Genomic DNA, 25,393 nt, shown 5'->3' with positions numbered 1-25,393 from the left:
CCATACATCTTATTTAGCAAACTTCTAGAACAACTGGTTCTCAGTTGAGTATCCAATGAGGAAAAGACTTTTTAAGAACAGGGAAATGAGTCATCACAAATCTTAAAAGACAAGATTCACTCCAAGCCACTCTCTATTGACTTGTTCTTAGGTGTAAAATGAAAGTAACAGGCAGTTCCTGCTTCAGATGTTACCATCTATTTATTCAACAAAGCTTGGTATATACTTTTAGCCACTCCCTGCTCATAAATCCACCTACTCAAGTGATTTTCAGTCAATTCTGAACTCAGAAGTAACCCACATGTGGGTCAGATGCACTTGTGCACATATGCACCATCTAGCCAGAAAGAAGAGTAAGACCTGAGGCTGACCAGAGGCCCTTTCAGAAAACGACCCTAAGGAAAACTTTCCCCCACCTCTCCTCAACGCAGCACACTCCACAGCTACCTGGAACTCCTTCTCGACCTGGCGGGTATGCACAGGCGCAATACCTAGTGCTAGCACTGATGCATAATAGGTAATTCCTCTGTTCTATATATATTTAAGTCTCATTGACAGCCCAGAAGCAATTGTTTAAAACTCTTCTTGACCTTTAAATAGCTGTCAGGAATAGCTGTTCATTATCTGAACTGCAAACAAATTTAAATATATCAAGTACAGCTGCATATAAAAGCTGTAGCAAACTCTTAATTCTATTTCATATATTATGCCCCTATATGTCATATTGTACAGGTAAAAGAACTACTAAGTTGTAATCCTAGCAACCATTTTTTACACACTTAATCAGCACTGTCTAACAGAATTCTAAGTCTTCTAGTAGCCACATTAAAATAAAAGAAATTAATTTTGATAATGTTTTATTTAACTCAAAACAGATCAAAAGTATTATTTCAACATGTAACCAATTTTTATGACTTAAAAAAAATCAAATTTTTAAAGTGTCAATAAGATTTTTTTCCATACTAACTTTCAATATCCAATGTGTATTTTACACTTGGAGCACATCTCATTTTGGACTAGCCACGCTTCAAGAGCTTAAGAGCTGCACGTGGCTAGTAGCTACCACACTGGGCAGTGCAGCTCTAAATGACTCTCACATACCAACGTATATAATAATACCACGGTCATTACACTTTAACTCATTTCATTTCCTCCATGTGTCGAGATGACTTTATTTATCTTACCCCCACGTTACGGACATGATAGGGGGGAAAAAAAAGGTTGGAAAACAAGAAAATTCTTGGCCTATCTCATGACATACCCGTTTACAGTTTATTCAAGGTTTCAATACATAAAAAGGACTATGATATAGCTTTTCAAGGAAGTGTCTTCCCAAACAAGAAAGGCATGCAATGTATCTTCCCTAAAGTCCCCAATCCTAATGATTTCTTCAATTGAAGTGTGCTCATATTACAATACATATAAGCAATATTAAATCACGAAGAACACTAACAACAACAAAGGCAGTCATGAGAAACAAGGTATCTGTGATTCTTTCTAAAGAAATCAAACTAGGAATTTACTGCTTTGCTTCCATTCTTCCGATCATTTTCAGGTAGTCTTCGTTTTAAGAAAACCTGTTTTACAGAATTGACAGAAGGCTCTCAAAAAGGAATTTCTGGGAGGTCTCATTTCACTTACTTACAATGATAACTTTATCTGGCAGAGAATGCTAATGCAAATGGCTCTATTAGTACACAAACAAAAAGGAAGAAAGATATAAAAGCTTAGAACTATAAATGTGGAATTCAAAGATTCTGTTCAAAAAAGAAATCCCCTAGAGTTTGGAAAGGGACCAAGAAAACAAAAGCAGACAGGACAGTCTGCTTGCAAAATGCTGCAAAAGATAAAGTACTGTAAGGCACTCCCAAAGGCGACAGCTTTGAGAATCAAGGGTGTCCTGTGGAAAACTTTACAGCAGCTGTCAGTAGCTGTATGCACATCAAGTCCTTGCATCAAGACTCAGGTCACCTTGGGAAAGTCACTTAAGGCCTCTGGCCATCAATTTATATTTAAAAACAAACAACAACAACAAAATTGATCTTTATTTAGCATTTACTATTAAGATATTCCCTAAGGAGTTTACTAAGTCAAATTCTATGAATATATTTTTTGGCAAACCTCACTGGAGCCCATTTCTTCCTAAAGTGATGCTTATTTTAATTGCTTAACTCAGTCTTCAACCAAGTTTCAGCTGTCACCAGGTAAAGAGAGCCTGCTAGTGATACCAGCAAGAATGAATTTCAGCTCTTGTTCTCCAATTTTTTTAAGTGGATTTTATCCAATCCATCCTGCTTCCTTCCAAGATCTGCCTCTAATACTTCAGTTATGATTGCTATATGCTCTATACAGGGGAATATCTCAATAAATGCTTGCCAAGTGACTTTAAGGAAAATCTCTGAACTACAAAAAATATGTTGGTGTTTGATATTTAAAAAATAGCCCTCACTGGTGTGGCTCAGTGAATTGAGCGCCGGACTGAAAACCAAAGAGATGCTGGTTCGATTCCCGGTCAGAGCACATGCCTGGCTTGTGGGCCAGGTCCCTGGTTGGGGGTGTGCAAGAGGCAACCACACATTGATGTTTCTCTCCCTCTCTTCCTTCCTTCCTTCCCCTCTCTCAAAAAATAAATAATATCTTTAAAAAAAATTAAATTAAATCAAAATTAAAAATATACATAATCTGGATTTCTGAAGAAAAGTCAATGTAAATTAAAACTCGGACTTTAAAGCAACCTTATTTATCAAATTTATATAATAAAATTATTAAAATATTTGAAACCTGGGACATTATGTAATTGGAATATTATATATAGGAGTGAAGGAAAGTTAAATGTGCTTCATTTAGAAAACAACTTGTCAAACAAGTAAATATGACAGTTACAAGTGATAACCAATGAGTAAAAATATTTCCCAGAGACTGCCCTTCAACTCTTAAACATGAGATGGAAATAGTCAAAAATAGCCCAGAATTTGGGGAAGCTCTAATAGGCTGGAAGTCATGGTAAAGACCAATACAAACTTTGTAGATCCTCCATCTATTATCTGTATAATATGGTGTAGGGAGAGGAGCTACTGAAGTAAACTGCTAAATCACATTATTAATATTGCCTGTCCCAACTGTAACATTAAAACTACATCTTCATTTATAAGAAGGGATGAGTAAAGAAAAACCACCAGATATGTAATCAAAAGATAACCGAGCTGATACCATAGGGAAACTATGCAAACTTTAGAAAGATACTCCAATACATAACCACTACCCATTTCAGAGTTCAGAGCAGGCCTAGCATTCCTGTAAAATCACATACCCAGTTTAAAATATACTTTAAAAACTGACAGAACTATAGGGGAAAAGACATCATTCTAGTAAAAGATTAGCATACTCTACTCTCTAAAAACGAAGATATATGATTTGAACAAGATAATTAACAAACCTAACTACTGGATATATATAAATCTTCACACCAAAATTAGAAAGTACACCTTCTCTTCGAGTACAAACAAAAGCTATAAACACTGACAACACAGTCTCAATACATTCCAAAGGACTGATATACAGATCATGTCGCCTCACCACAACACAATTACACATCAATAACTAGAGGAACACCTCTTGGTTTGAAAAAAATTTTTTTAATAAATTATAAAGAATTCACAGAAGAAAATAGATATTCACATGAGAAAATAATGAAAATACTGCCCAATAAAATTTGTATGATGCAGGGAAAGCAATACATAGAAATTCCTGGTCTTAAATGTCTATGGTAAAATTCTGAAAATAAGCAAGGTGTCCAACTTAAGAAAGAACAGAAATAAAACCAAAGGAAATAAAAGGAAAAACATGAGCAGGAATAAATAAAATGGGGAAGGATACATTTAAGAGCTTATAAGACAAAAACTTGATTCTTTGAAGTCTTTAAAAATTGACAGGCTTTTATCTTTTAACACTGATCAAGGAAAAGAACGCTTTTTAAAAAGATAAGAGGAACATTACAGTTACTACAAAATTAGATTAACAAATTAATGCTATAAGTTCAAGAAAACAGATGAAATGGACAACTTTTCTATAAAAATATAATCTACTAAAACCAGTCTGAAAATTGAAAATAAGAACAGTCCTACAACCAAAGCAATTAAAACAATGGTTAAGAAGTGTCCCAACAAAGAAAACACCAGTAACGATTCTACAAGGGAGTTCCACCCAACACTTAAGAAACAGATCATTCTAATCTTACATCAACTCTTCCAGAAGAAAGAGGAAAAGTATATATATTTTAAATTATAAGTCAATTATTATACATTATTAGAAGCAAAAATCCTGAATTAACTATCTTTAACCTGAGTCAAATAAAAAGAGACAGTTCACGGTTGACTTTACTTGAAACACAAGGCTGATTTAAATATTAGAAAATCAATTAATGTATTTCACCAGGTTAAGAGATCACAGAGGAAAAATATTAACAGAATAAAAACACGATCCTCTCAAAAGATGCAGAAAAGGCTTCTGATAAAATTCAAAATCCATTTTTAAAAAATTAGCAAACAAATAATAGAAAGGAACATCCTTAACCTGAAAAGATTATCTACAATAAACCTACAGCAAGCATCATACTTAACTGTGAAACTTTGAAAGCATTTCCTTTAAAATCAGGAACAAGATCACGATGACCCATCACCGCTTCTATTCAACATTGTACTGGAGATCCTAGCCAGCACATTAAGACAAGAAAAGAAAAAAGAAAAAAAAGAAAAAAAAAAAGCATAAGAATTGGAAAGGAGGAAACAAAGAGGTCATTATTCACAGATAGATCTGTCTACACAGAAAATCCAAAAGAATTCTACAGAGAGTTTATCACAATTAGGACTATAGCAAGATTGTTATACAAAGTCAAATTTTCCTTCTATACACCAACAAGACAGAAAATGTAATGATAAAAAAAACACCATTTATGATTTGATACAAACATGAAACGCCTAGCAATAAATCTAACAAATACCTGTAATAGTTTATTTGAAGAAAATCATAAAACTTTATTGAGAGACATTGTAGAAGATGTAAAAATGGACATTACAGTGTTCATGGTTTTAAAAAGTTAGTAACAGAAAGTTAACTTTCTCCAATGTATTTCCCATCAAAATCCCAGCAGGCTGTGTGTATATCTACATAACTTAAAGAGATGACTCTAAAATAATATGGAGAAGCCAATAGACAAGAAGCTCCCTGAAGAACAACAAGGCAGGAGGACTTGGCCCACTTCCGTGTCTCCTAATGACTAGACTTTCAAACCAACCCTTCCTGTGAAAAACTAAAAACTGAACGAACATAAAACACATCTGTTTGAAGGCACAAAGTACTACAAAGGCAGCAGGACCCGAGAGGCCAAGAACTGTGGAAGGAAGGGAAGCCCAGAACACTGGATGCCTCTTTTCCCTTGGAGATATTTGCCAATGGGAAAAGGGCAATGGATAGGTTGAGAAGCCAAGCAGAGCTCTGAATACACTTACAGGGCTGGGGAAATGAGAAGCTATTTGCAAAACAACCTGTAAGAGCGGTATTCAGGATATATTATGAACTACAAATAAGTATGCAGAAGACAGATGGTCCGATATAAAAATGGGCAAAAATCTTCGCAATCCACATCACAAAAGATGCCCAAATGGCCAGTAGATCTATCAAAAAGGGTTTAATATCATTACTTATTAGGGGAATATGGGAAAACAAATTAAAACTACTAAATATTCACCAACATGTCTAAAACCAAAGGAGTGGACAAGAAAGGACATGGAGCAGCTGGAACTTTATTATTTTGCTAGTGGACGGGAATGAACAATCGACATACATGACACTCAGAAAGGAAGGAAGGAATGAGGGAGGAACAGAGAGAGGATAAAGCTCTTATAAATTAAAAATATAATTACTGAAATAAGTTCTACAGAAAAGTTCAAAGACAAAGTCAAGGAACTCTCCCAGAGTGTAATAAACAAATAAAGCTTCAATTTAGGAAGTCCAACATTTACCTGTCAAGAGTCTGAGAGAAAAGGAGGGAAGAAATTATCATAGAAGATAATTTCCTAGAACTGAGGAGTCTTAGAACTGAAAAAGTACCCACCAGAAGGAACGAAAAGCCTACAACTAAACACACTGAGCAGACCAAAGGTAAAGAGATCATCCTGAAGACTGTAAATGAGGTTACTACAAAAGGATAACCACCATATTTGCAATGGACCTCTATTTGCAGTGCTGGGTGCTTTAAATTGCTAGAGCAAAGCTTTCAGAATTCAGAGGGAAAAATTATATTACCAGGTTAAAATTCTATATCTAAACTTTCTATCAGAAACAAAGGCAAGCCATTTCAAACATTCAAAAAATTACGAAGTTTATCACCAGTATACCCTTTCTAAAACAACTACTCACAATTATATAACAGTAAAAAAAAAAAAGAAAAAAGGAATTAAAAGAAAAAAAGACATGGGATCCAAATAATAGCCCTGATCCAGGAGTGCACTGTAAAGTAATCCCAGGATAACCGCTGTATTAGCACATCTAGAAAGCAAGCTGCCCAAGTTAGGAAAGGAAAGCTGGGGTTCCAGAAAGCCTACGTTCAAGAAAAATTCAGTGGCTACAAGATGAGAACACATTGTAATACCAAATTCAAAAAATAATATTCATCATGAGCTCTTTTCACTCAAGCAGGAGTCTGTTATGTTTCTCTTTTAAGGAGCACAGGTTTAGTAAAAGAATTTCTTCTACAGCTCCACACTACTTGGTTCTACAGTGATATATTTATACTACAAAGGCTGGTTATTAGTACTGGATTTCTAGAATCCCTTTTAGAAACACAGAAAAATGTAGAATGTAGAAAAGTTATAAACCTTAATATAAGTGATATATATCTTGACAATGAAATAGAAAATTAAGGCTGGAAGGAGAGGAAGTGTGGAGGTAGGAGAAACAAAGAGAAACAGATGGGTGTTAAGTGCTTGGAACTGAAGAGGTATTGCCTAAAACTAATAGGCCAAGAAACAGAAATTTAACTACTGCAAAAAGTTAAAAATAATCAATACCAAAACAGAACAAAAAATACAAGAGTAGAATTAGAAGCAAAGTGGAAAACATAATGACCTAAACTTTATATCTACTAGAAAGTCAAGCAACAGATACTGTTTAGTGTTGAAAGAAAAATTAAGATACAGAAAGATTTGCTGGTATTTTGAGTTTTGGAATTAACCTAAAAAAAATTTTTTAAATGGAAACAGTTTATGGCAGTTTTATCAGGAGTGGGACTTAGTGGGGAATGAAGGACATTTACTTTTGGGATTTTTCTGCACTGTCTTCACAAGCACTGCTTTCATTTTTAAAAAAAGAGAAATGGAAACAATACAAAATGTTATTAAAATCTGTTCAATGTCATAAAGTCAATATTCTTGCAAATACCAAAAATATATATATACATTCTGTGACATAATAAAGATTTGCATTTGCTGACTTATATGGATAAGGAAATGCGAGAGCTCTAAATGTTAGGTTTATACTGTTCTCTGCAAAATCAAAAAAATAAAAATAAATAAAACCAACAACACTTAGTTTCAAACCATTTTTCCACAAAGTCTAGGAAAAAATTTGTGTTACTAGGGGATTCGAAATGAGTATTCATAGAAAATACTTTGGACTATGATACTAATTGATTCCACTTAACACTTTTACTTCAATTCACCTTTTGAATTCCTTATGCTGAGGTAGCTAAATAAAAAGACTGTCAAGACAACTCAATGGGGAAAGGATTATCTTTAAAAAAAAACAGGGCTGGGAAAACTAATCCCTACTTTACACCATAAAAAAAATTAACCCAAAATGGATCAACCACCTAAAAAGCTAAAACTATAAATATAACCTCTTAGATGAAAATAGACATAAATCTTTATGACTGGGTTAGGCAATGGTTCCTTAGACTTGACGTCAAAATCAACAAAGAAAAAAGTTAGATAAACTTTATCAAAGTTAAAACTTTTGTGCTTCAAAGCCCTGGCTGCCGTGGCTCAGTGGATTGAGCGTCGGCCTGCAAGCCAAGTGCCGCCGGTTAGATTCCCAGTCAGGGCACATGACTAGGTTGCACATCAGGTCCCCAGTTGGGGGCGCGAGTGACAGGCAACCACACAGTGGGGGAAAAAAAAAAAAAAAAAAAAAAAAAACTTTTGTGCTTCAAAGTACTCTATCAAGAAAGTGAAAAGACAGTCCACAAAAAGGGAGAAAATATGGGCAAATCATATATCTGATAAAGAACTTGTATCTAGAATAAAGAACTTAAACTTAATTTTTTAAAAAACCTCAATTTTAAAAATGGGCAAAAAATTTGAACAGGCATTTCTCTAAAGCTATACAAATGGCCAGTAAGCATATGAAAAGATGCTCAATATCATTAATCATCAGGGAAATGCAAATCTAAACCACAGTGAGACACTACATCACATCCATGCGAACCAGGATGTGGGAAAATTAGAGCCCTTAATACACGGCTGGTGGAAATATAAAATGGTACAGCAGTTTTGGAAAACATTATGGGAAGTTCCCTAAAACCTTACACAGAGCTACCACATAACCCAGGATAGCACTCCTAGGTAACTATCCGAGAGAATTAAAAATATATGTCCAGCCCCAGCAAGGTAGCTCAGTTGGTTAGAGAATCATCCCAATACACCAAAGTTATGGGTTCCAGCCCCAGTCAGCACATACAAGAATCAATTAACGAATGCATAAATAAGTGAATTAACATATCAATGTCTGTCTCTGTCTCTGTCCCTCTTTCCCCACCTCCTCTCTCTCTAAAATCAATAAATAAAAATTTAAAAATTAAAATGAAGTACTGGCTCTTGTGGCTCAGTTGGTTGGAGGGTCGTCCTGCAGAGTGAAAGATCGTGGGTTCTGTTAGGTAGAATGGATAGCAAATCAAGACAGTGAGGAGGAGGGACACATGTCTCACCCACTAACTCAGCAGCCCTGAGCCTGGTCCGATAATATTGCCAAGTGTTCCAACATCACAGGAAACACCATGCTAACACGGGAGGAGGGCAGTCCTTGAAATTCTATGTATAGTGTCTCCGCTATCTGGGAGAAAGCCTTTGAAAATGTGCTTTCTCATCTCAAGGCCTGAAAGGTTGGAAAAGGGTTCACAGGGCCAGAGGAAGAAGCCCATAAAACAACTTGGTTAATTGCCTACCTCTGGTCCTATCTATTTTACAAGGGAGTCCCTAATGCTTACAGAAAGAACCCATAAATAACTTTGGGTGATTGTCTCAAATTTAACTAACTGCCTCCTGTCAGGTATCTGTTTTACAACAAGATGAACAAATGGAATCTGGAGCAAGATAAGGATTTGGGCTAACAAACCCCCACCCATACTTAAGTGTGGATAGTCACATCCCCCCGCCCCCTACCGAGGGAAGCTGGCACCACCTTTACCTGTCAATCAATATATAACTTTTTCACCATCCTCCCGCCAACTAGTTAAGTTCTCAGAACAAAGGACCTGGGATGTGCTTGCCGCCCCAGCCTTTGGTCACTCTTACTTTTGCCACCCTTACCCTGCTTGTCATGAATCTATGCCTTTCACCTCCACCTTAGCCAGGCCCGTTCTCTTCTATGAGAACGAATTACCAAAACACCCTGCTTGCATGCAAATAGATTTGCTGATTTATAATTCTTGACTGCATTAGCAAGAACCAAGTTTCTCCCGTAACAGTTCCATTCCCAGTTAGGGCAAGTATAAGGAGGCAACTGATCGATGTTTTTCTTTTTCTTTTTCCTTTTCCTTTCTTTTCCCTTTCCCTTTCTTTCTTTCTCTCTCTTTTTCTCCACTCCCCCTCCTTCACCTCCCCTCTCTCTAAAAGCAATGAAAAAATGTTCTTCGGTGAGGATAAAATAAAAATAATAAAAACATGTGCACACAAAATTTAAACATCTATAGATGAAAGTAAACAACCCAAATGTACATAAATTCGTGACTGGATAAACAAAATGTTACAGAATATTATTCGGCCATAAAAAGGAATAATGTATACTACAACATGAATGAACCTTGCAAAGGCTGTTAAATGAAAGAAGCCAGACACAAAAGGCCATGTTTATGATTCTATTTCTATGAAATGTCCAGAACAGGCTAATCCAAAGAGACAGAAAGTAGTTTAGTGAAAACTGAGGGCTGGGGAAGAAGGTCCAGGGAGTCGCTGCAATGAGTACAGGGTTTCTCTGGGGAGGACAAAAAGGTCTGGAATCAGATGGTGGCGGAGGCTGCACAACTCTGCCAACAGACCAAACCGCTGAACTGAATACTTTAAAAGGCTGAATTTTATGGTATGTGAATTACATCTCAATTAAAAAAATTTTTTTTTAAAGACTAACATCCAGTCCGGAAAAACAAAGGCAAATATGCTGAGAAAAGATAAACATCTGAAGAATGCTATACTTAGAAAAATATAAGTTTTAACAGAAAAGATATTCATGTTTGTTTACCAGAGGTAGGGAATAGACCTGAGGAGCAAACAAATGTCAAAGTGTCTACTACAGGTAAGAACATCTGGTTAACTATTAGAAATTATCTACTTCCTTTTAATTTAAATACAGTTGATCCTTGAATAATGCAGGTTTGAACTGTGAGGGTCAACTTACACATGGAATTATTTTTCAATAAATAAAGTTGGCCCTTCGTATCCATGGGTTTCACATCTGTGGATTCAACCAAACACAGATCAAAAACAGTATTTTCACATTACCAACTGCAGTTTTCCAACCAAAGACTGAAAATACTGTTTTCGCAGTATGGAATTTCCTCAAAAAATTAAAAACGGAACTGCCTTATGACCCAGAGATTTCAGCTGGGGATCTATCTGAAAAACAACAACAACAAACACTAATTAAAAAGAATATATGCACCCCTATATTCATTGCAGCATTATTTACAATAGCCAGGATATGTAATCAACCCAAGTGACCATCAATAGAGAAATGGATAAAAAAGCTGTGGTACACATATACAGTGAAATATTATATGGCCATAAAAAAGAATGAAATCTTACCATTTGTGACAACACAGATGGACCTAGAGTGTATTACGCTCAGTGAAATAAGTCAGTCAGAGAAAGACAAGTACCATATGATTTCACTTACATGTAGAATCTAAAGAACAAAATAAAAAAACAAACAAAATTGAAACAGAAGCATAGACACAGAGAGCAAAACAGTGGCTGCCAGAGGGGAGGAAGATTGGCCAACTGGGTGAAAGTGGTGAAGAGATTAAGCAGCACAAATTGGTAGTTACAAAATAGTCATGGGGATATAGGTAAAGCATAGGGAATATAGTCAATAATAACATGGTAACCACGTATGGTGCCGGGGTCGAGGACTGGAAATATAGAGGGAAACACTATGTAAAGTATACGATTGTCTAACCACAAAGATGTACACCTGAAATCAATAAAAAAATAATACCGAAAGTAAACAAATCGAAAAATAAAAATAATTTTTAAAGTGCTCAGTAAATATGTTAAATAATGAATTGATGGAAGAAAGAATAAATGAACTAATGGATAAAAAAAGAAATACTGTTTTTGATCTGTGGTTGGTTGAATCCATATACTGAAAGGGCAAACTGTAGAGTCAAAAGACATACAAAGTTCCAACTACACAGAGGTTAGAGCCCCTAAGCCTTGCATTGTTCAAGAGTCAACTAACTGTATTTAGTTTTGAATGTGCTTTCATAGACATGAGCTCTATCAACTGAAGTCCTCCTGGAGATTTTAATTGTGTCCCTTAACAGCTTTGAATCATGTGGTACATTCTGTTACATCTCATATCTATTAGACTATTTCCTGGCCCAATAGTTGGGGGATAAGAGGGATGAGGACCTCTAATTTCAAATTTCCCCTTAACTTCTCACTCTTTCTCTCCAACTCAACAGCACCTGAAACTACCAGAATCGCAAGTCCTGCTAGGTGTAAGGAACCAAACACTCAAGCTTTCTAGAAAGAAAATCTTCTATTAAAAAATTACTTAAGACTCTTAATATAAAAGATCTTCTGTTAAATTAACCAGTACCTACTGTTAAATTAAACAAGGAGCCCATTAGACTGAAGTGGCTCAAATGCCGCAAGCAACGCCTATAGTAGTAAACCAAAATCTAAGCCTCTAAACAACTCCAGGTTATGAAAGCAAAGCCTAAGGATAACAATCACAAACTGCCAACTAGGGTTTAAGCTATACCTAGGCAATCACTTCCTTGCCTTGCCTTCACCTTTTCTCTATAAAAAGTTTTTTTTCCAGCTCCTACCCAGTTCCAGTTTGGCACTTCCCAATTCACATCAAGTTTTGCTCAAATAAATTCCCAAAACTGTTAATATGCCTCAGTTTATCTTTTAACATTTCTGGTGTCAGATTCAGGACCCGAAGAAGATCCCGCCCCCCCCCCCAACAACCCCCCAAAGCAACGAGCAAACTGGTGAGGGTATCCACTGAGCCCAGTGAATCCACAGCTTTCCCAGTGCATCTGGAAGTCACAGGTAAGTACCACTCAAATCTGAGCTCCATGGTTTTCATGTTTTAATGAGTTCTTCAAATTTATTTGAGCATTTCTATCTCATGACTGGGTTTGGGGTTGGCAGACTTAAATGAAACTAGACTGGGTCCAGTCCAACTTAAAATGGACTGGATTCAGTACAAGATCTTGGGAAGAAAAAAATGGGTTCCTCTGAGTCCACACAATCTTGAGAGTCCTCCATCTGGGACTTCTGGCTATCTGTATGTATAAAATCTATGAGTCCAGAACCTGTTTTTCTTTATTTTTTTCTTTTTAATTTACTGGTTTTGGAGAGAGAAAAAAGGGGTAGAGAGGAACAAAAAGAGAGAAAAAAGAGAAAACGTCGATTTGTTGTTCCACTTATTTATCCATTCATTGGTGGATTCTTGCATGTGCCCTGAGCAGGGATTGAACCTGCAACCTTTGGCATACTGGAACAACACTCTAACCAACTGAGCTACGGGCCAGGACAAACCTGTGAATTTCTGAACCAGTGGGTAAACCTTACCAAAAAGAATCCTGGCCCTGGTTGATGTGGCTCAGTAGATTGAACACCAGCTTGTGAACCAAAAGGTCACTGGTTCAATCCCTCGTCTAGGCACATGCCTGGGTTGCAGGCCAGGTCTCCGGTTGGGGGCATGCAAGAGGCAAACGAAAAACATTTCTTTTGTACATCGATGTCTCTCTTCATCTTTCTCCCTCCCTTCTCCTCTCTCTAAAAGTAAATAAAATCTTTAAAGATAATAATAACCCTGAATTACAGTGGCCACAGTAGGGAACTTCTAACTTAGGTAAGCTTATCCACTTATGAGATGCTCTAGAGAAAAAAGGGTCCTGAATTTCCCCAAAACAATGGAATGCATTTATTGGTATACAGAAACTTCTAAGAAACTAAATGTAACAAAAATTACCACTTTTAAAAGATTCTTTACAGAAGACCAACGACAAACTTAAGCAACAAGCTGACAGTGAATATAAAAGTATACACTAACTTGACCCTGACTGCTGGGACTGAGCCTTCCCTTCAATTTTTCCATGAATATTATGAACCTACTAATCCCTCAATTGCCTTTTCACTCTGAAGATGAGGTAGAGGTTAAACAAATATCTTTTTAAGTGATTTTGAACATCAGGAAGCAAAAAAACCACCAATCAGAACAAGAAGAAAAAAGAATTAAAAAATACAAGCATAGTATAAGCAGCCTCTGAGAGAACTTCAAGAGGTCCAACATTCACATCACAGAGGTGCCAGGAGAAAAAAAGAACAGGAAATTAGAAATCTATTTGAAAAAATAATGAAAGGAAACTTCCCTAATTTGGTGAAGAAAATAGACATACAAGTCCGGGAAGCACAGAGTCCCAAACTAGATGGGTGCACAGAGGCCACTCCAAGAGACAACATAATTAAAATGCCAAAGGTTCAAGATAAAGAATCTTAAAAAGAGCAAGATAAAAGCAGATAATACCTACAAAAGAGTTCCCATAAGAATGTCAGCTGATTTTTCAAAAGAAACTTTGCAGGCAAGAAGGGGCTGGCAAGAAGTACTCAAAATGATGAAAAGCAAGGACCTACAACCTAGATTACTCTATCCAGGAAAGTTATCATTTAGAATGGAAGGGCAGATAAAGTGCTTCCCAAAAAAGGTAAAGCTATAGGAGTTCATCATCACCAAGCCATTATTATATGAAATATTAAAGGGACTCATTTAAGAAAAAGATCAAAACTATCAACACTAAAATGACAAACTCACATATCAACAAGTGAATCTAAAAAAAACTAAGCAAACAAGCAGAACAAGCCCTGGCTGCTGTGGCTCAGTGGATTGAGCGTCAGCCTGCGAGCCAAGTGTCGCTGGTTCGATTCCCAGTCAGGGCACATTACTAGGTTGCACATCAGGTCCCCAGTTGGGGGCGCAAGTGAGAGGCAACCACACAGTTAAAAAAAAAAACAAAAAAAAAAAAAACAAGCAGAACAGAAACAGAATCATAGATATGGAGAACACTGGGATGGAGATCAGTGGGGAGGAGGGTCTAGGAGAAGGGGGAAGCATAAAGAGATTAAGAAGTACAAATTGGTAAGTACAGAATAGGCATGAGTATGTTAAGAGCAAGTACAGGAAATGGAGTTGCCAAGGAACTTATATAACCCATGGACATGAACAAAGGAGGGGGGATCACTGGAGGGAGTGGGAGATGCTGGATGAAGGGGGGCAAAGGGGAAAGAATTGGGGCAACTGTAATAACACAATCAATTTTTTAAAAAGGGGTACCTGTGTCTAAACCAGTCCAGATCACACTAGGGCCATTTTGGGGACGCATACTTTCCTTCTATGTTACTCTGCTCCAGTAAACCTGTTAGGACAAGATTTGCTTTCGAAATTGAGGAGTCATAAAATTTAACTCAGAAGAAATGATCTTAGAATTTCCTAACTCCCCTGAACCTGAGCTACTCTGCATTTCTACACGCAGTAATGAAACCGGAAGATGTTGCCTGTCATCTACCAGACCCAATAAGCAGAGACAGGGATTGAATCTCTACAGGCACTTTATTCAGATGGTTGGGGAGAAGACAGAGGATTTGTGCACTAACAGGCCATCTTTAATTCCATTACAAACTACCCTTTTTATAAGAAGTGTAGGTAAGGGGTTTGGAATTCAGGGAAAAAGTTAATCAGATAAAAGCTGCAGCATTCTCTCATCTGTGTCCTGGGCAGTGGTCTCTCACCCAGGAGTACAGTGGCTCAGATACCATCTTGATGGCTTGCAGGCCTCCTGAGGCACAAAAGTAGAACTGCTTATGGTCTCCTGGAGTCAGGGTGGGTCATTCCTTCAGTTCCTGAACCAACAGCTTTTCACACACATTGATTACTAAGCTTATTAGCTGTTACCTGAAACTAAAAGTTTCCAACATTTGAGTCCCCTATCAGGAACTGATGAAAACTGATGAAATTAACCAAGTCTGAAAGCTCTCTTCTCTCAGAAATGCCTGAATGCCTACGGGCTTCTTACAAAGGTAAAATGAAGAGTTCCAAATAGGTCATTCCCAACCCCTGCCTAAACTCCCTCAATATCCACTAAAACCAGAAGCTATCCTGGGGCTCTTACCAATTGCAGAAGACTTAATTAAGCAAGGCCTTATAATTCCATGCACTAGTCCCTGTAAAGCTCTGATCTTACCCATTAAAAATCAGATGGGTGAGGTTGGGGATTTGCTGCATGTGATTAGTAAAACTGTGCTACCAAGGTTCCCTATAGTTCCAAATACCCTGTTATCTAATGTACATACAGACTCAAATGGTTCACAGTGGTGGGTCTTTGTTCTGCTCTTTCTTTAAGTATCCGAGTTGACAAGGAGAATCTGTATTTATTTACCTTCACTTAGAGAAACTAACAGTATGTACACCTAGACTGTAAAGCCACAGAGCACACTAAAGCCCCATCCTATTTTTCTCACATTTAACATCAAGACCAGGCAACTTTATAGTTCCCTAAAATACTCTACACTCATTCAATATGTAGATAACTTATTATGTTCCTCTACAAGGGAGGATTCGGAAACATCCAATTCATCTATTACAACAATTAGTTTGTAAATGCCACAAGGCCTCTAGTGAAAAACTCCAATTCTCAAAAAAGTTCACAACTTAGGACATGATTTGACTGCAAAAGGCATTTTTCCCTCTCACCTGAAAAAATGAACACTAGTATCCGAAACTTCCCCAGACCCACATGTAAATGACAGTTAATGAGTTTCCTTGGACTTGCAGAGTATTGTAGACCAAGGGTTCCAATTTATTTTCTGATCACAACTCCTCTCTATGAACTTACAAGGAACTCAATTCTAGACCCCTTACCCTGAGAAGAAAACCATAAGCAAGCCTTTAGCCAATTAAAATTAGCCCACAACAAACTCCCACCAATTATACTAACAATTAGACCCAATAATCAGAACATATTTAAACTGAAAGCAGTAGCCACAGCAGCTGAATTGGTGGAATTCAGGATTTTAGGATATGACTTATGCTTTAAAGTACCCCATGTTGTTGAGAGTCTATCAAGTTCTAATTAGATTCAACATCAAGTTCTAACAGACTAACATCTTATGAGATCCTTCTCCTTCCACCTTCTAAACTCCATCTTTATACTACAAGCTGCTCAACCCTGCTATCCTTGCCTGACAATGGCACAGATCACCATAATTGTGTAGACATGCTGTAAGGTTATTAAGCCCTTGCACTCACTTGCAAAACACACCTCTGGAAAGCCCAGATGTAATACTCTTCATCCACGTGTCCTATGCTATGAGTGCAGAAGGGAAGGATCAAGCACTATATGCTGTAGCAACACTCAACCAGCTGAACAACAAGGCTTCACTTTAGCTTGTTAGCTATCCAATGGAAAATCAGTAAACATTTATACTGACAGCAGATATGACTTTGGTATGTTAAAGAAACAGAAAGGGTTCCTCACTTCCAGTGAAATCCCAACCAAAAATGGGCCCCAAGTAAATGAACTGCTCTCTGCCATTCTACTGCCTAACTGAACTGTGATTATTAAAATTGAAGCTCATACTAGAAAAACAGAACCTGAGTTCAAGAAAATGCTCCAGCAGATGCTACATTAGCTAGTAGTTAATTGCTCCAATATGCAACTTGAACAAACTCTATAGGATTGACTCTAGCCATATTATATATAACCTATATAAAAGACAAAATCAAGCCCTGGCTGGTATGGCTCAGTTGGCTAGAGCATCATCCCATAAACCAAAAGGTCATGGATTCAATTCTTGGTCAGGGCATATGCCTGGGTTGTGGGCCAGGTCCCCAGTTGGGGGCATATAAGAAGCAACTGTTCAGTGTATCTCTCACACATCAATGTTTCTCTCCCTCTCTTCCTCCCTCCCTTCCCCTCTCTCTAAAAATAAAATAAAAAAATTTTTTAAACTAAAGCTAGCTAAGTTAACAGAATTGGACTGCCCCAGCTGAAAGTTCTACCATTGGTTTTGACAGCAATTAGACCAACATCTCTACCAGTGGTTCTCAATCTTCCTAATGCCGCAACCCGTTAGTACAGTTCCTCATGTTGTGGTGACCCCCAACCATAAAATTATTTTCGTTGCTACTTCATAACTTTAATTTTGCTACTGTTATGAATCATAATGTAAATATCTGATATGCAGGATGTATTTTCATTGTCACAAATTGAACATAATTAAAGCATAGGGATTATATATGTGTTTTCCAATAGTCTTAGGTGACCCCTGTGAAAGGGTCGTTCGACCCCCAAAAGGGGTTGCGACTCACAGGTTGAGAACCGCTGATCTATACAAAAGCATAAATTAACACTTTATGAAATAGTAACAAGAAGAGCTATGCCTTTGATGATAAAAAAACCATATGTCTCCTGTACTCATAAATTCTGGTATGACTCAATACTGTAAAGCTTTAATGCATTATGCCAAAGGGTCTTTCCTGCCAGATAAGGGAAGCTTTCTGTGAACCTCCCACTGACGGTCAAACCTTCCACAACTTAGAACCTGAAGAGTAAGTATTCTAGAAATGTGCCTAAGAAAGAATGCCCTCTAACCTCATTAAAAGAGACGATTATCATGTTCTCATCACTACCCAGAAACAGAAACAAGATAAACAGGACAAATAGCATAAGCAATTCTTCCATGGATGACAAATGAGTTTCACAATGAGACCAGAGCAATTAACTCTAACGGTGCCTAAGAGATGCTAATACCAAGTTTCTAGTCAAACTCTCATGTATGACATGATTACCAAAAGGGGGGAAATTGTTAAATTAATTAAATAAGGTGATTAAGGTGACTCTAATGCTGGGGGACGTATATAAAAAAACCAAAATCTAAGCCAACTAGGGTTTTAAGCTATAGCTAGTCAATAATTTCCTTACTTTGTTTCTGCCTTTTCTAAGTTTTTTCCCCAGCTCCTATTGAGTGCTCCTAACCACTTCCAGTCTGCTGCTGCCCAACTGATTTTTTGCTCAAATAAATTCCTAAACTAATAATGCCTCAGTTTATCTTTTAATACTACTCGTAGCCTTGAATTACATGGTAGATTCTGTTATATCTATTCATATCTATTAGACTACTTCCTCGTCCAATAGTTGGGGGCAGGAGGAATGAGAACCTCCAACCTCAAACCCCTCTTAACTTCCCATTCTCCCTCTGAAACCCAATAGCACCTGAAGCTACCAGGATGGCCAGTCCTGCTCAGTTTAAGGAACTAAAACACGCAAGCCTGGTTTACCAGTATCTATTAAGAAAGTTATAATCACTGGCTCTTTCACTAGCCCAAATACACATCCAGAAACTTACTCACACATTCACTCTCCTCTTGACACACACAGAGATAATAAACGCTCAATGGCACAAAAAGGGATGAAGAATACAGAAGAGATACCATTTTAAAAAAATCTTATTACACTAGTACCCCCTCTATCCCTACACTTTAGTGGAGCAAAGGTAGGGAAATTGGATTGACCAGGTTAAATTGCAGCAAGGGCCTTTTAAGGAAGGCTGAAGGGCAACACCAGCATGAAATTATGCAACTGGAGGAGAAAGACAAGGGTGAAAAAGGCACCCTGACTGAAGAAGAGATGACGGACTTCAGAACCCCAACTACTCTGCCTCACCTCCACCTCTGTGCTCGAGACTAGAAAGCAGGGTGGCAGTGAACAGAGGTCCAGGCCATCAGCTCTTAGATTAATTCACAAGTAGTTAATTTGCAAACTAGTTAATCTGCAAACTCCTTCCAACATTAAGTGCTGTAAATAAGCAACTGATGAATTGAATAATTTCTTCTCCAGCGCAGTGAAGCTTCTAATATGTGACAGATTATTATAATTATCTTTGACTGTTCAGCCCACAATTTCCCTTCACAGAGAACTTGCCTCTTCTTTCCCTCAACCCACCAGAATGATCAAGTGCAGGGAGAAGTAAAGACAAGTGTGATTTACAGAAAGACAAGATGAATCTGACACACAAAAGAAATGGGAGTGGGGAGGGCAGAGACAAGGAGAAAAGCTTCTTTGGTTTCCAGCCACTTCGCAGTTTCTGGTTCTACTCCGACCTAAGCGCTGACCATCCTTTCTGCCCTATACCAGTAAATAAATTATCTGCTTTTTATTAAGCTTTGACCAACATCTATAAAATTATAACACAAGACTTGGAAAAGTTTTCATCAACAAAAATATCTTAGAAGAGAAAAAGTTGTATACATCTGTCATATGCAAAAATTAAGACAATACTGCAGGTAAAATAAACTTAACTTCAACTTGGGTCTTCTCAGCCCATCCTAAACCTAATGTATGAATTCACAAAAGTGAGGCTCAGGCCTGGTTGCCTCAAAAGATCCACAGGTGTTAAAGTGCTACAGCTAAGGATCTAAGACACTAAAACCCTCATGAACACCTTTTACCTACTATCGTGGTTCCCTGTATAAACTAGTACAGGGCATAAGATCATTAATTCATAATAAACTTTTTACTGGGAACTAATTAAGTTTTTAAATAGGAGGGAAAACAACAGGCATTATGCAAACTATAACAATCTCTCTTTAGATCACAACCACCAATATATTCTTTTGCTGATATCCACCGTCATCACCCTAGTAACCAGCCAACATCCTTCCCTGACCCGATCCCTCGTCAAAATAATAACATACAAAACTTAATCTTTCACCGGATTCCTTTCCCTTCTTATTTCAAGTAACCCTAACATCATACGTCTATGTTATGCAAAAGGTTTGCAGTTAACTTAATTTCAAGTTCACATTCATCGCTACTTTGACTTTGTTTTTAAAATTGGAATTTCCGTCCTTAAGTATTCCAGTTCCGTCGCCAGCAATTCAGTGAGCCATAAAAAATATATCCGCCTTGTTTACTGCAGTTTTGTTGAGGACTCGGAAGGTTATCAGTCCCGGGGAAAATATCCTTTCCATTCTACCCCCAGCACACCCCATTTCAACCTCTACTATACAAAGGTATCAACAATAAAGTTGTGATATTGTTCTAAGACTAGGAGGAAAAATGTATTTCCTCAAGAGCAAGCCAAGTGTACCAACAAACCTCATGACAACACGGACTTCGCAGATTTCTTAGCATGGCACTAAGAAAATATCAAGGTTAAGGCCGAATATTGAAGGCAGGTTTCCCCCAAAAACCACGCTTCTCCCCAAGATGCTGAGAAAGCACTGGTGGAAGGGGACCTTCTCGTGACACATCTGACTAAACCGGAGCATCAGCCAAAGAGGAGAGAGAAGAATTCCTAAACGCAACTTCATGTTTCAGAAAACAAGTCTCCCACCAAGTGAGTAGCATGTGGACTTGGGAATCGCCACCAACACTGACACCCCTCGCGAAGATGGAAAAGCAAATTCTGCTTTCCACCTCGGCCCTTAAAATAACGAGCAAGTCGTGTCCTCCCCCTCCCAAGGATGGCCCCAGTCCCCCCTGCGTCAGGTGTGCGGAGCCTCCACCCGACGGACGGACGGCCCGGCCCCTGGGCCCCAGGCCCTCCGCAGCCTCTCTCCGCCCCCAAGACCGCCAGGGCGCCGGGTCGTAGGCGGGCCGGGACTCGGGGCTCCGCAAACCCGTCCCCGCGTAACAAGAAGGTGGCGCCCGGCGACGTTACGGCTTCCCCGCCTCCCCTCCCCTCCCCCGCGGCCTCCGCTCTTCATTCCCGTGTCGCCCGCTTACCCTCAACTCCTCGAAATCCGCCATTTTATACCGCCCGCGGGCGCCGCTTTCGCCACAGCACCCCCTCCCGCTACCGCCAACGATGCCGCTGCCACCAGGGCCGCCGCCGCCGCCTCCAGCACCATCCTGCACTGGGCGCCCCTGAAGACGCGCGGCCGCCACCGCCGCCGCCGCCACCAGGCCCGTCACATGACCGGCAAAGACCCCGCCCCCGGCGCGCGCGGCCCCGCCCACTTGGCGCCCCGCCCACCTGGCCCCCCACTTTCCTTCCGTGTCTTCCGGCCTGGCTCCCACGCTTTGGGTTACACTCGCATCTGATCTCGTTGTCGCCCTTGGTCTGCCAGCCACACAGACTCCTTCCAGCCCCAGGTTCTGTCGCCCGACTCTTCTCAGCTCCGCGAAGTGCCTTCCCGCCCCACGGTCCGCACGGAGGCCAGGGCCTGACCCCACTGGAGCTCCGTTGTGATTAAAGCGTACCTGCGGGCCTGAAGGAGGGCCTGGCCCGGCGGACTGGCAGACTGGAAGAACTAGCCAGAACTCCTCACGGAAACATTTTGGGGATAGTCCTAGGGTCCCCCTCCACTTGGGGGCTGTGACAGAGGAAGCAGCCACAGATAAAACCATCCCCCAGAGTAGTTGTGTCAGAACAATCTAAATATAGGTGTTGGGTTAGCTGTCCTTACCATCTAATGACGGGATTGGTGGGACCTCTGGATTGCTAATATCCTTGTGGATTTAAGTGTCCAAACCTGTAAGAATTTTTATGAGTTTATTTCTGCCTCATGACAATTGTGGGAAGCAAAAATCTCAATGGGCTGAGAAATTGCTCCAGAGGACGCCAGTTTTGCGCCTTATTTTTATACGTTAGAATCCAAGGAGAACACGGAGGGAAAAGGCAGAAGGGTGTACAGTAACATGAAATCCATTAGTGAGTGATTAGGCCGACAGGAGAAAGCAAAACTGGGAAATCTCTGGGATTGGATAAAAAGTAAAATGAGTAGGTACTTATTTTACACAGGTGGGTACAGGAGAGTTAGCAGTTAACAACATATAACAATAACAATGAGGGTTTCTGTGGCATCCTGCTCTGATGGGAGCTTGTGCCCTCAGGGGTCTGGAGAACGGAAATGACCTTGACATTCCAAAGGTATGTTATTGTAGATGCGCAAAGCCAATAGACAGCCTCAGTTCAGGTAAAAATGGACCTTTGTCAGGGAAGATACCAGCCTAGGACAGGACTGTCTGCCACGACTCACTTTTAGTTAGGAAGTTTAATTTCAGACCATCCTATGTGGTTGCTTTAGGTCTCTGAGTTTGTAAGGCCTCCCCTGAGCTTGTCAGGTTTAGCACGTGGCCCCTTTTTGTCCACATCCTCAGTACTAACCGGGCTGGTTCTGACTTTGAAGGGTGGCTGAATGTCATGGACAGTGAAGTTGAGAAGGCTTGGGGGTAGGGGACACTGGGAAAGTAGTGAAATAAAAGCTGTCAGAAGGGTCCTGATAAAAGGTGGAGGGGTCAGAGAAATCTGATAACCAGGAAAGCGTGAAATGACAAGGACAGAGAAGATGGAAGGAAGCTTGAGAGCATCCATGACTGACTGCTAAAGGATGAGAGAAGATGCTGAATCAAGCTGGTCAGAAATTTGCTGGACAAGATACAGGGTTCAAATTTCCTTGAAGAGGTGGATGGAATTCTCCCACGAAAGACTTTAAAACACTTAACATAATTTACAAGGCCCGGTTTAATATGGTTCCTACTTACTGCCTCTACCCATTCTTTCTCAGTCCACCAACAATACACTTCTTTCAGTTCCTCCATCAGACCCGTCACCCCCACCAGAGTTTAAGACCTCTGAACGGTGATTTCTGGGCCAAGGATAACTTCCCACTCTCCCTCTTCCCCTCACAAACACCTGTTCATCTTTCAGGTCTCAGTTTAAGTATCACATCTTCAAAAAGGTCTTCCTAAATCCACCAGCCCTATTTTATTTCAAATCCCTTTCTATGACTGTTCATGGGACCTGAACTTTTCCTTCATAATATTTCTCATGGTAATTACATAGGTATCTGTGTGATTATTAGATATATAATAATTTGTTAAGTTTTTACCTTTTAAAAAATATATTTTATTTATTTTTAGAAAGAGGGGAAGGGAGGGAGAAAAACATGACTGTGCAAGAGAAATATCAATAGGTTGCCTCTACCATACCCTCAACCTGGGGCCTGGCCTGCAACCCAGGGATGTGCCCTGATCAAGAACCAAACCAGCAACCTTTTGGTTCACAGGCCTCAATTCACTGAGCCACAGCAGCCAGAGCCAGCTTGGCTTATTCTTGATTTTAGCTTATTCTCCTTAGGCCTTGGTTTATACCTCAGTTCAGGTTAACAGACATTAAGTGAAGGCCACTATGGGCTCAGAGCTTTAGAGAAATAGATGAATAGAATACAACAAACCTTTCTGCCAAGGATCATACAACCCATAAGAGGAACCAACGTGAACACAAAGCTAAGAGAAGCAAGGCTGCACCGACTTGTTTTTAGTATTCATTGTAGGGTTGGGTAGGTTTGACTGCGAAGAGTTCTCAGTGCTGCCCCAGACTGGCCTATGCCAATAATAACTAATGTCCTCCTTGACTTGGTGATTAGATAGGAACTCTACCTGTAAATCCAACTACTATAGGGCACTTCCAGGCTTTGCTACAAGTAGGCCAATAAATGTGTTGGACATTTATTCAGTGATTAGAGTTGAGCAGACTTTCTAGAACAGCAGTTCTCAACCTGTGGGTCGTGACCCCTTTGGGGGTTGAATGACCCTTTCACAGGGGTCGCCTAAGACCATCGGAAAACATATATAATTACACGTTGTTTTTGTGATTAATCACTATGCTTTATGTTCAATTTATAACAATGAAAAATACATCCTGCATATCAGATATTTACATCATGATTCATAACAGTAGCAAAATTACAGTTATGAAGTAGCAACGAAAATAATTTTATGGTTGGGGAGACACCCCAACATGAGGAACTGTATTAAAGAGTCGCGGCATTAGGAAGGTTGCGAACCACTGTTCTAGAACGTAGAATGATGTAGCTGTTTTGCAACAGGGGAGTCAGCCTGAGGACAAACCCATGTCATGGGCAGTAATCAACGACGACGACAACAACAAAATAATTAACTTTGACACACATTTTATTTCTGTTTTCCAGAGCCAGTTCCTTTCCTTTGCTGTTTTAGATAGTTTGAAATGGGTTTTCTACTAGTTCCTACCAAAAGAATTCTGGATGCTATTTTTTCTCCCCAAGCCAAATTACTAATTTGGCATATTTTCTACACTATACTCCTTAATATTTATTCAGTCTTTGTTTAAAGGAATGTCTGAATGGTAAAGGGTAGAAAGAATGCCTCTCACTTTATTATCCTGAGCAATTCAGCTCTGATCCAAATTTATAGTATATCCTGCTCATCAAAAAGAAATATGGACTAATAAGGATCTAACTTCCTGAAAATGTGGCTTAACAGTAAGTTCACCACCACTACAGGCCCCATACCAAACTACCATTCCAGCCACATACTGAACTGCTTCCCCCAATGAATTCCATTAACTACTATTTTCTCCTCTATATCATTTTCAATGATAAAATGTTTTATGGATTGAGGTTCTAGACAATTATCTGATTGGGCCACCACCTTAATCTGGCTCCAATTTTTAAAAAACTAAGTATTAAAATTAAAGTGTCCTAAGATTACAATAGAGTTAAAAGTCTCAGGAGTGACTTTCTCACTTATTAGCTGTGTAACTTTAGCCAAGTCTCAACCTAATTTTTCTAATCTATAAAACAAGAATGATTATTCCTTATCTCAGGTTGTTGGCTCAGTAAATGAGATAAGTTCTAGGAGTGTACTTTATAAACTTAGAAAGTGATAGATAATGCATTTTTGGTATCTAAGTAGCTGATATCGTTGGCAGCTGTCCGTCTTGAGAGACGATGGTGTAGCTTCTTAAGAGTCTATCTGCACCGCCGAGAATGGCTGTGCAGTCCGACTCGGGAGTGACACGGTATCTGTCTCCTCCCGTGTTGAATCGACATCTTGAGATGACGC

The 25,393-nt window shown here is 39.1% G+C and overlaps 1 protein-coding gene across 6 annotated transcripts in view; it reads right to left on the bottom strand.

Moving 5' to 3' along the window:
• PIAS2 (protein inhibitor of activated STAT 2) overlaps positions 1-21,472 on the bottom strand; it is an 87,456-nt gene extending 65,984 nt beyond the window's left edge. For 5 of the 6 annotated variants that reach the window (XM_090285560.1, XM_090285555.1, XM_090285556.1 and 2 more), the window contains exon 1: positions 21,290-21,472. In XM_090285560.1, coding sequence (XP_090141686.1) covers positions 21,290-21,313 — 24 coding nt within the window. In that variant the 5' untranslated portion in view covers positions 21,314-21,472. Of the gene's footprint in view, positions 1-4,619; positions 4,708-21,289 lie in introns of all 6 variants that reach the window. The other variant, XM_090285557.1, reaches the window with a different exon arrangement.
• Positions 21,473-25,393: the final 3,921 nt, after the last annotated feature.

This window comes from Furipterus horrens, unplaced genomic scaffold (genome assembly GCF_987537825.1).
Source record: "Furipterus horrens unplaced genomic scaffold, mFurHor1.1.pri manual_scaffold_8, whole genome shotgun sequence".
Lineage (NCBI taxonomy): Eukaryota > Metazoa > Chordata > Mammalia > Chiroptera > Furipteridae > Furipterus > Furipterus horrens.
This window is presented reverse-complemented; position numbering and strand designations above follow the sequence as displayed.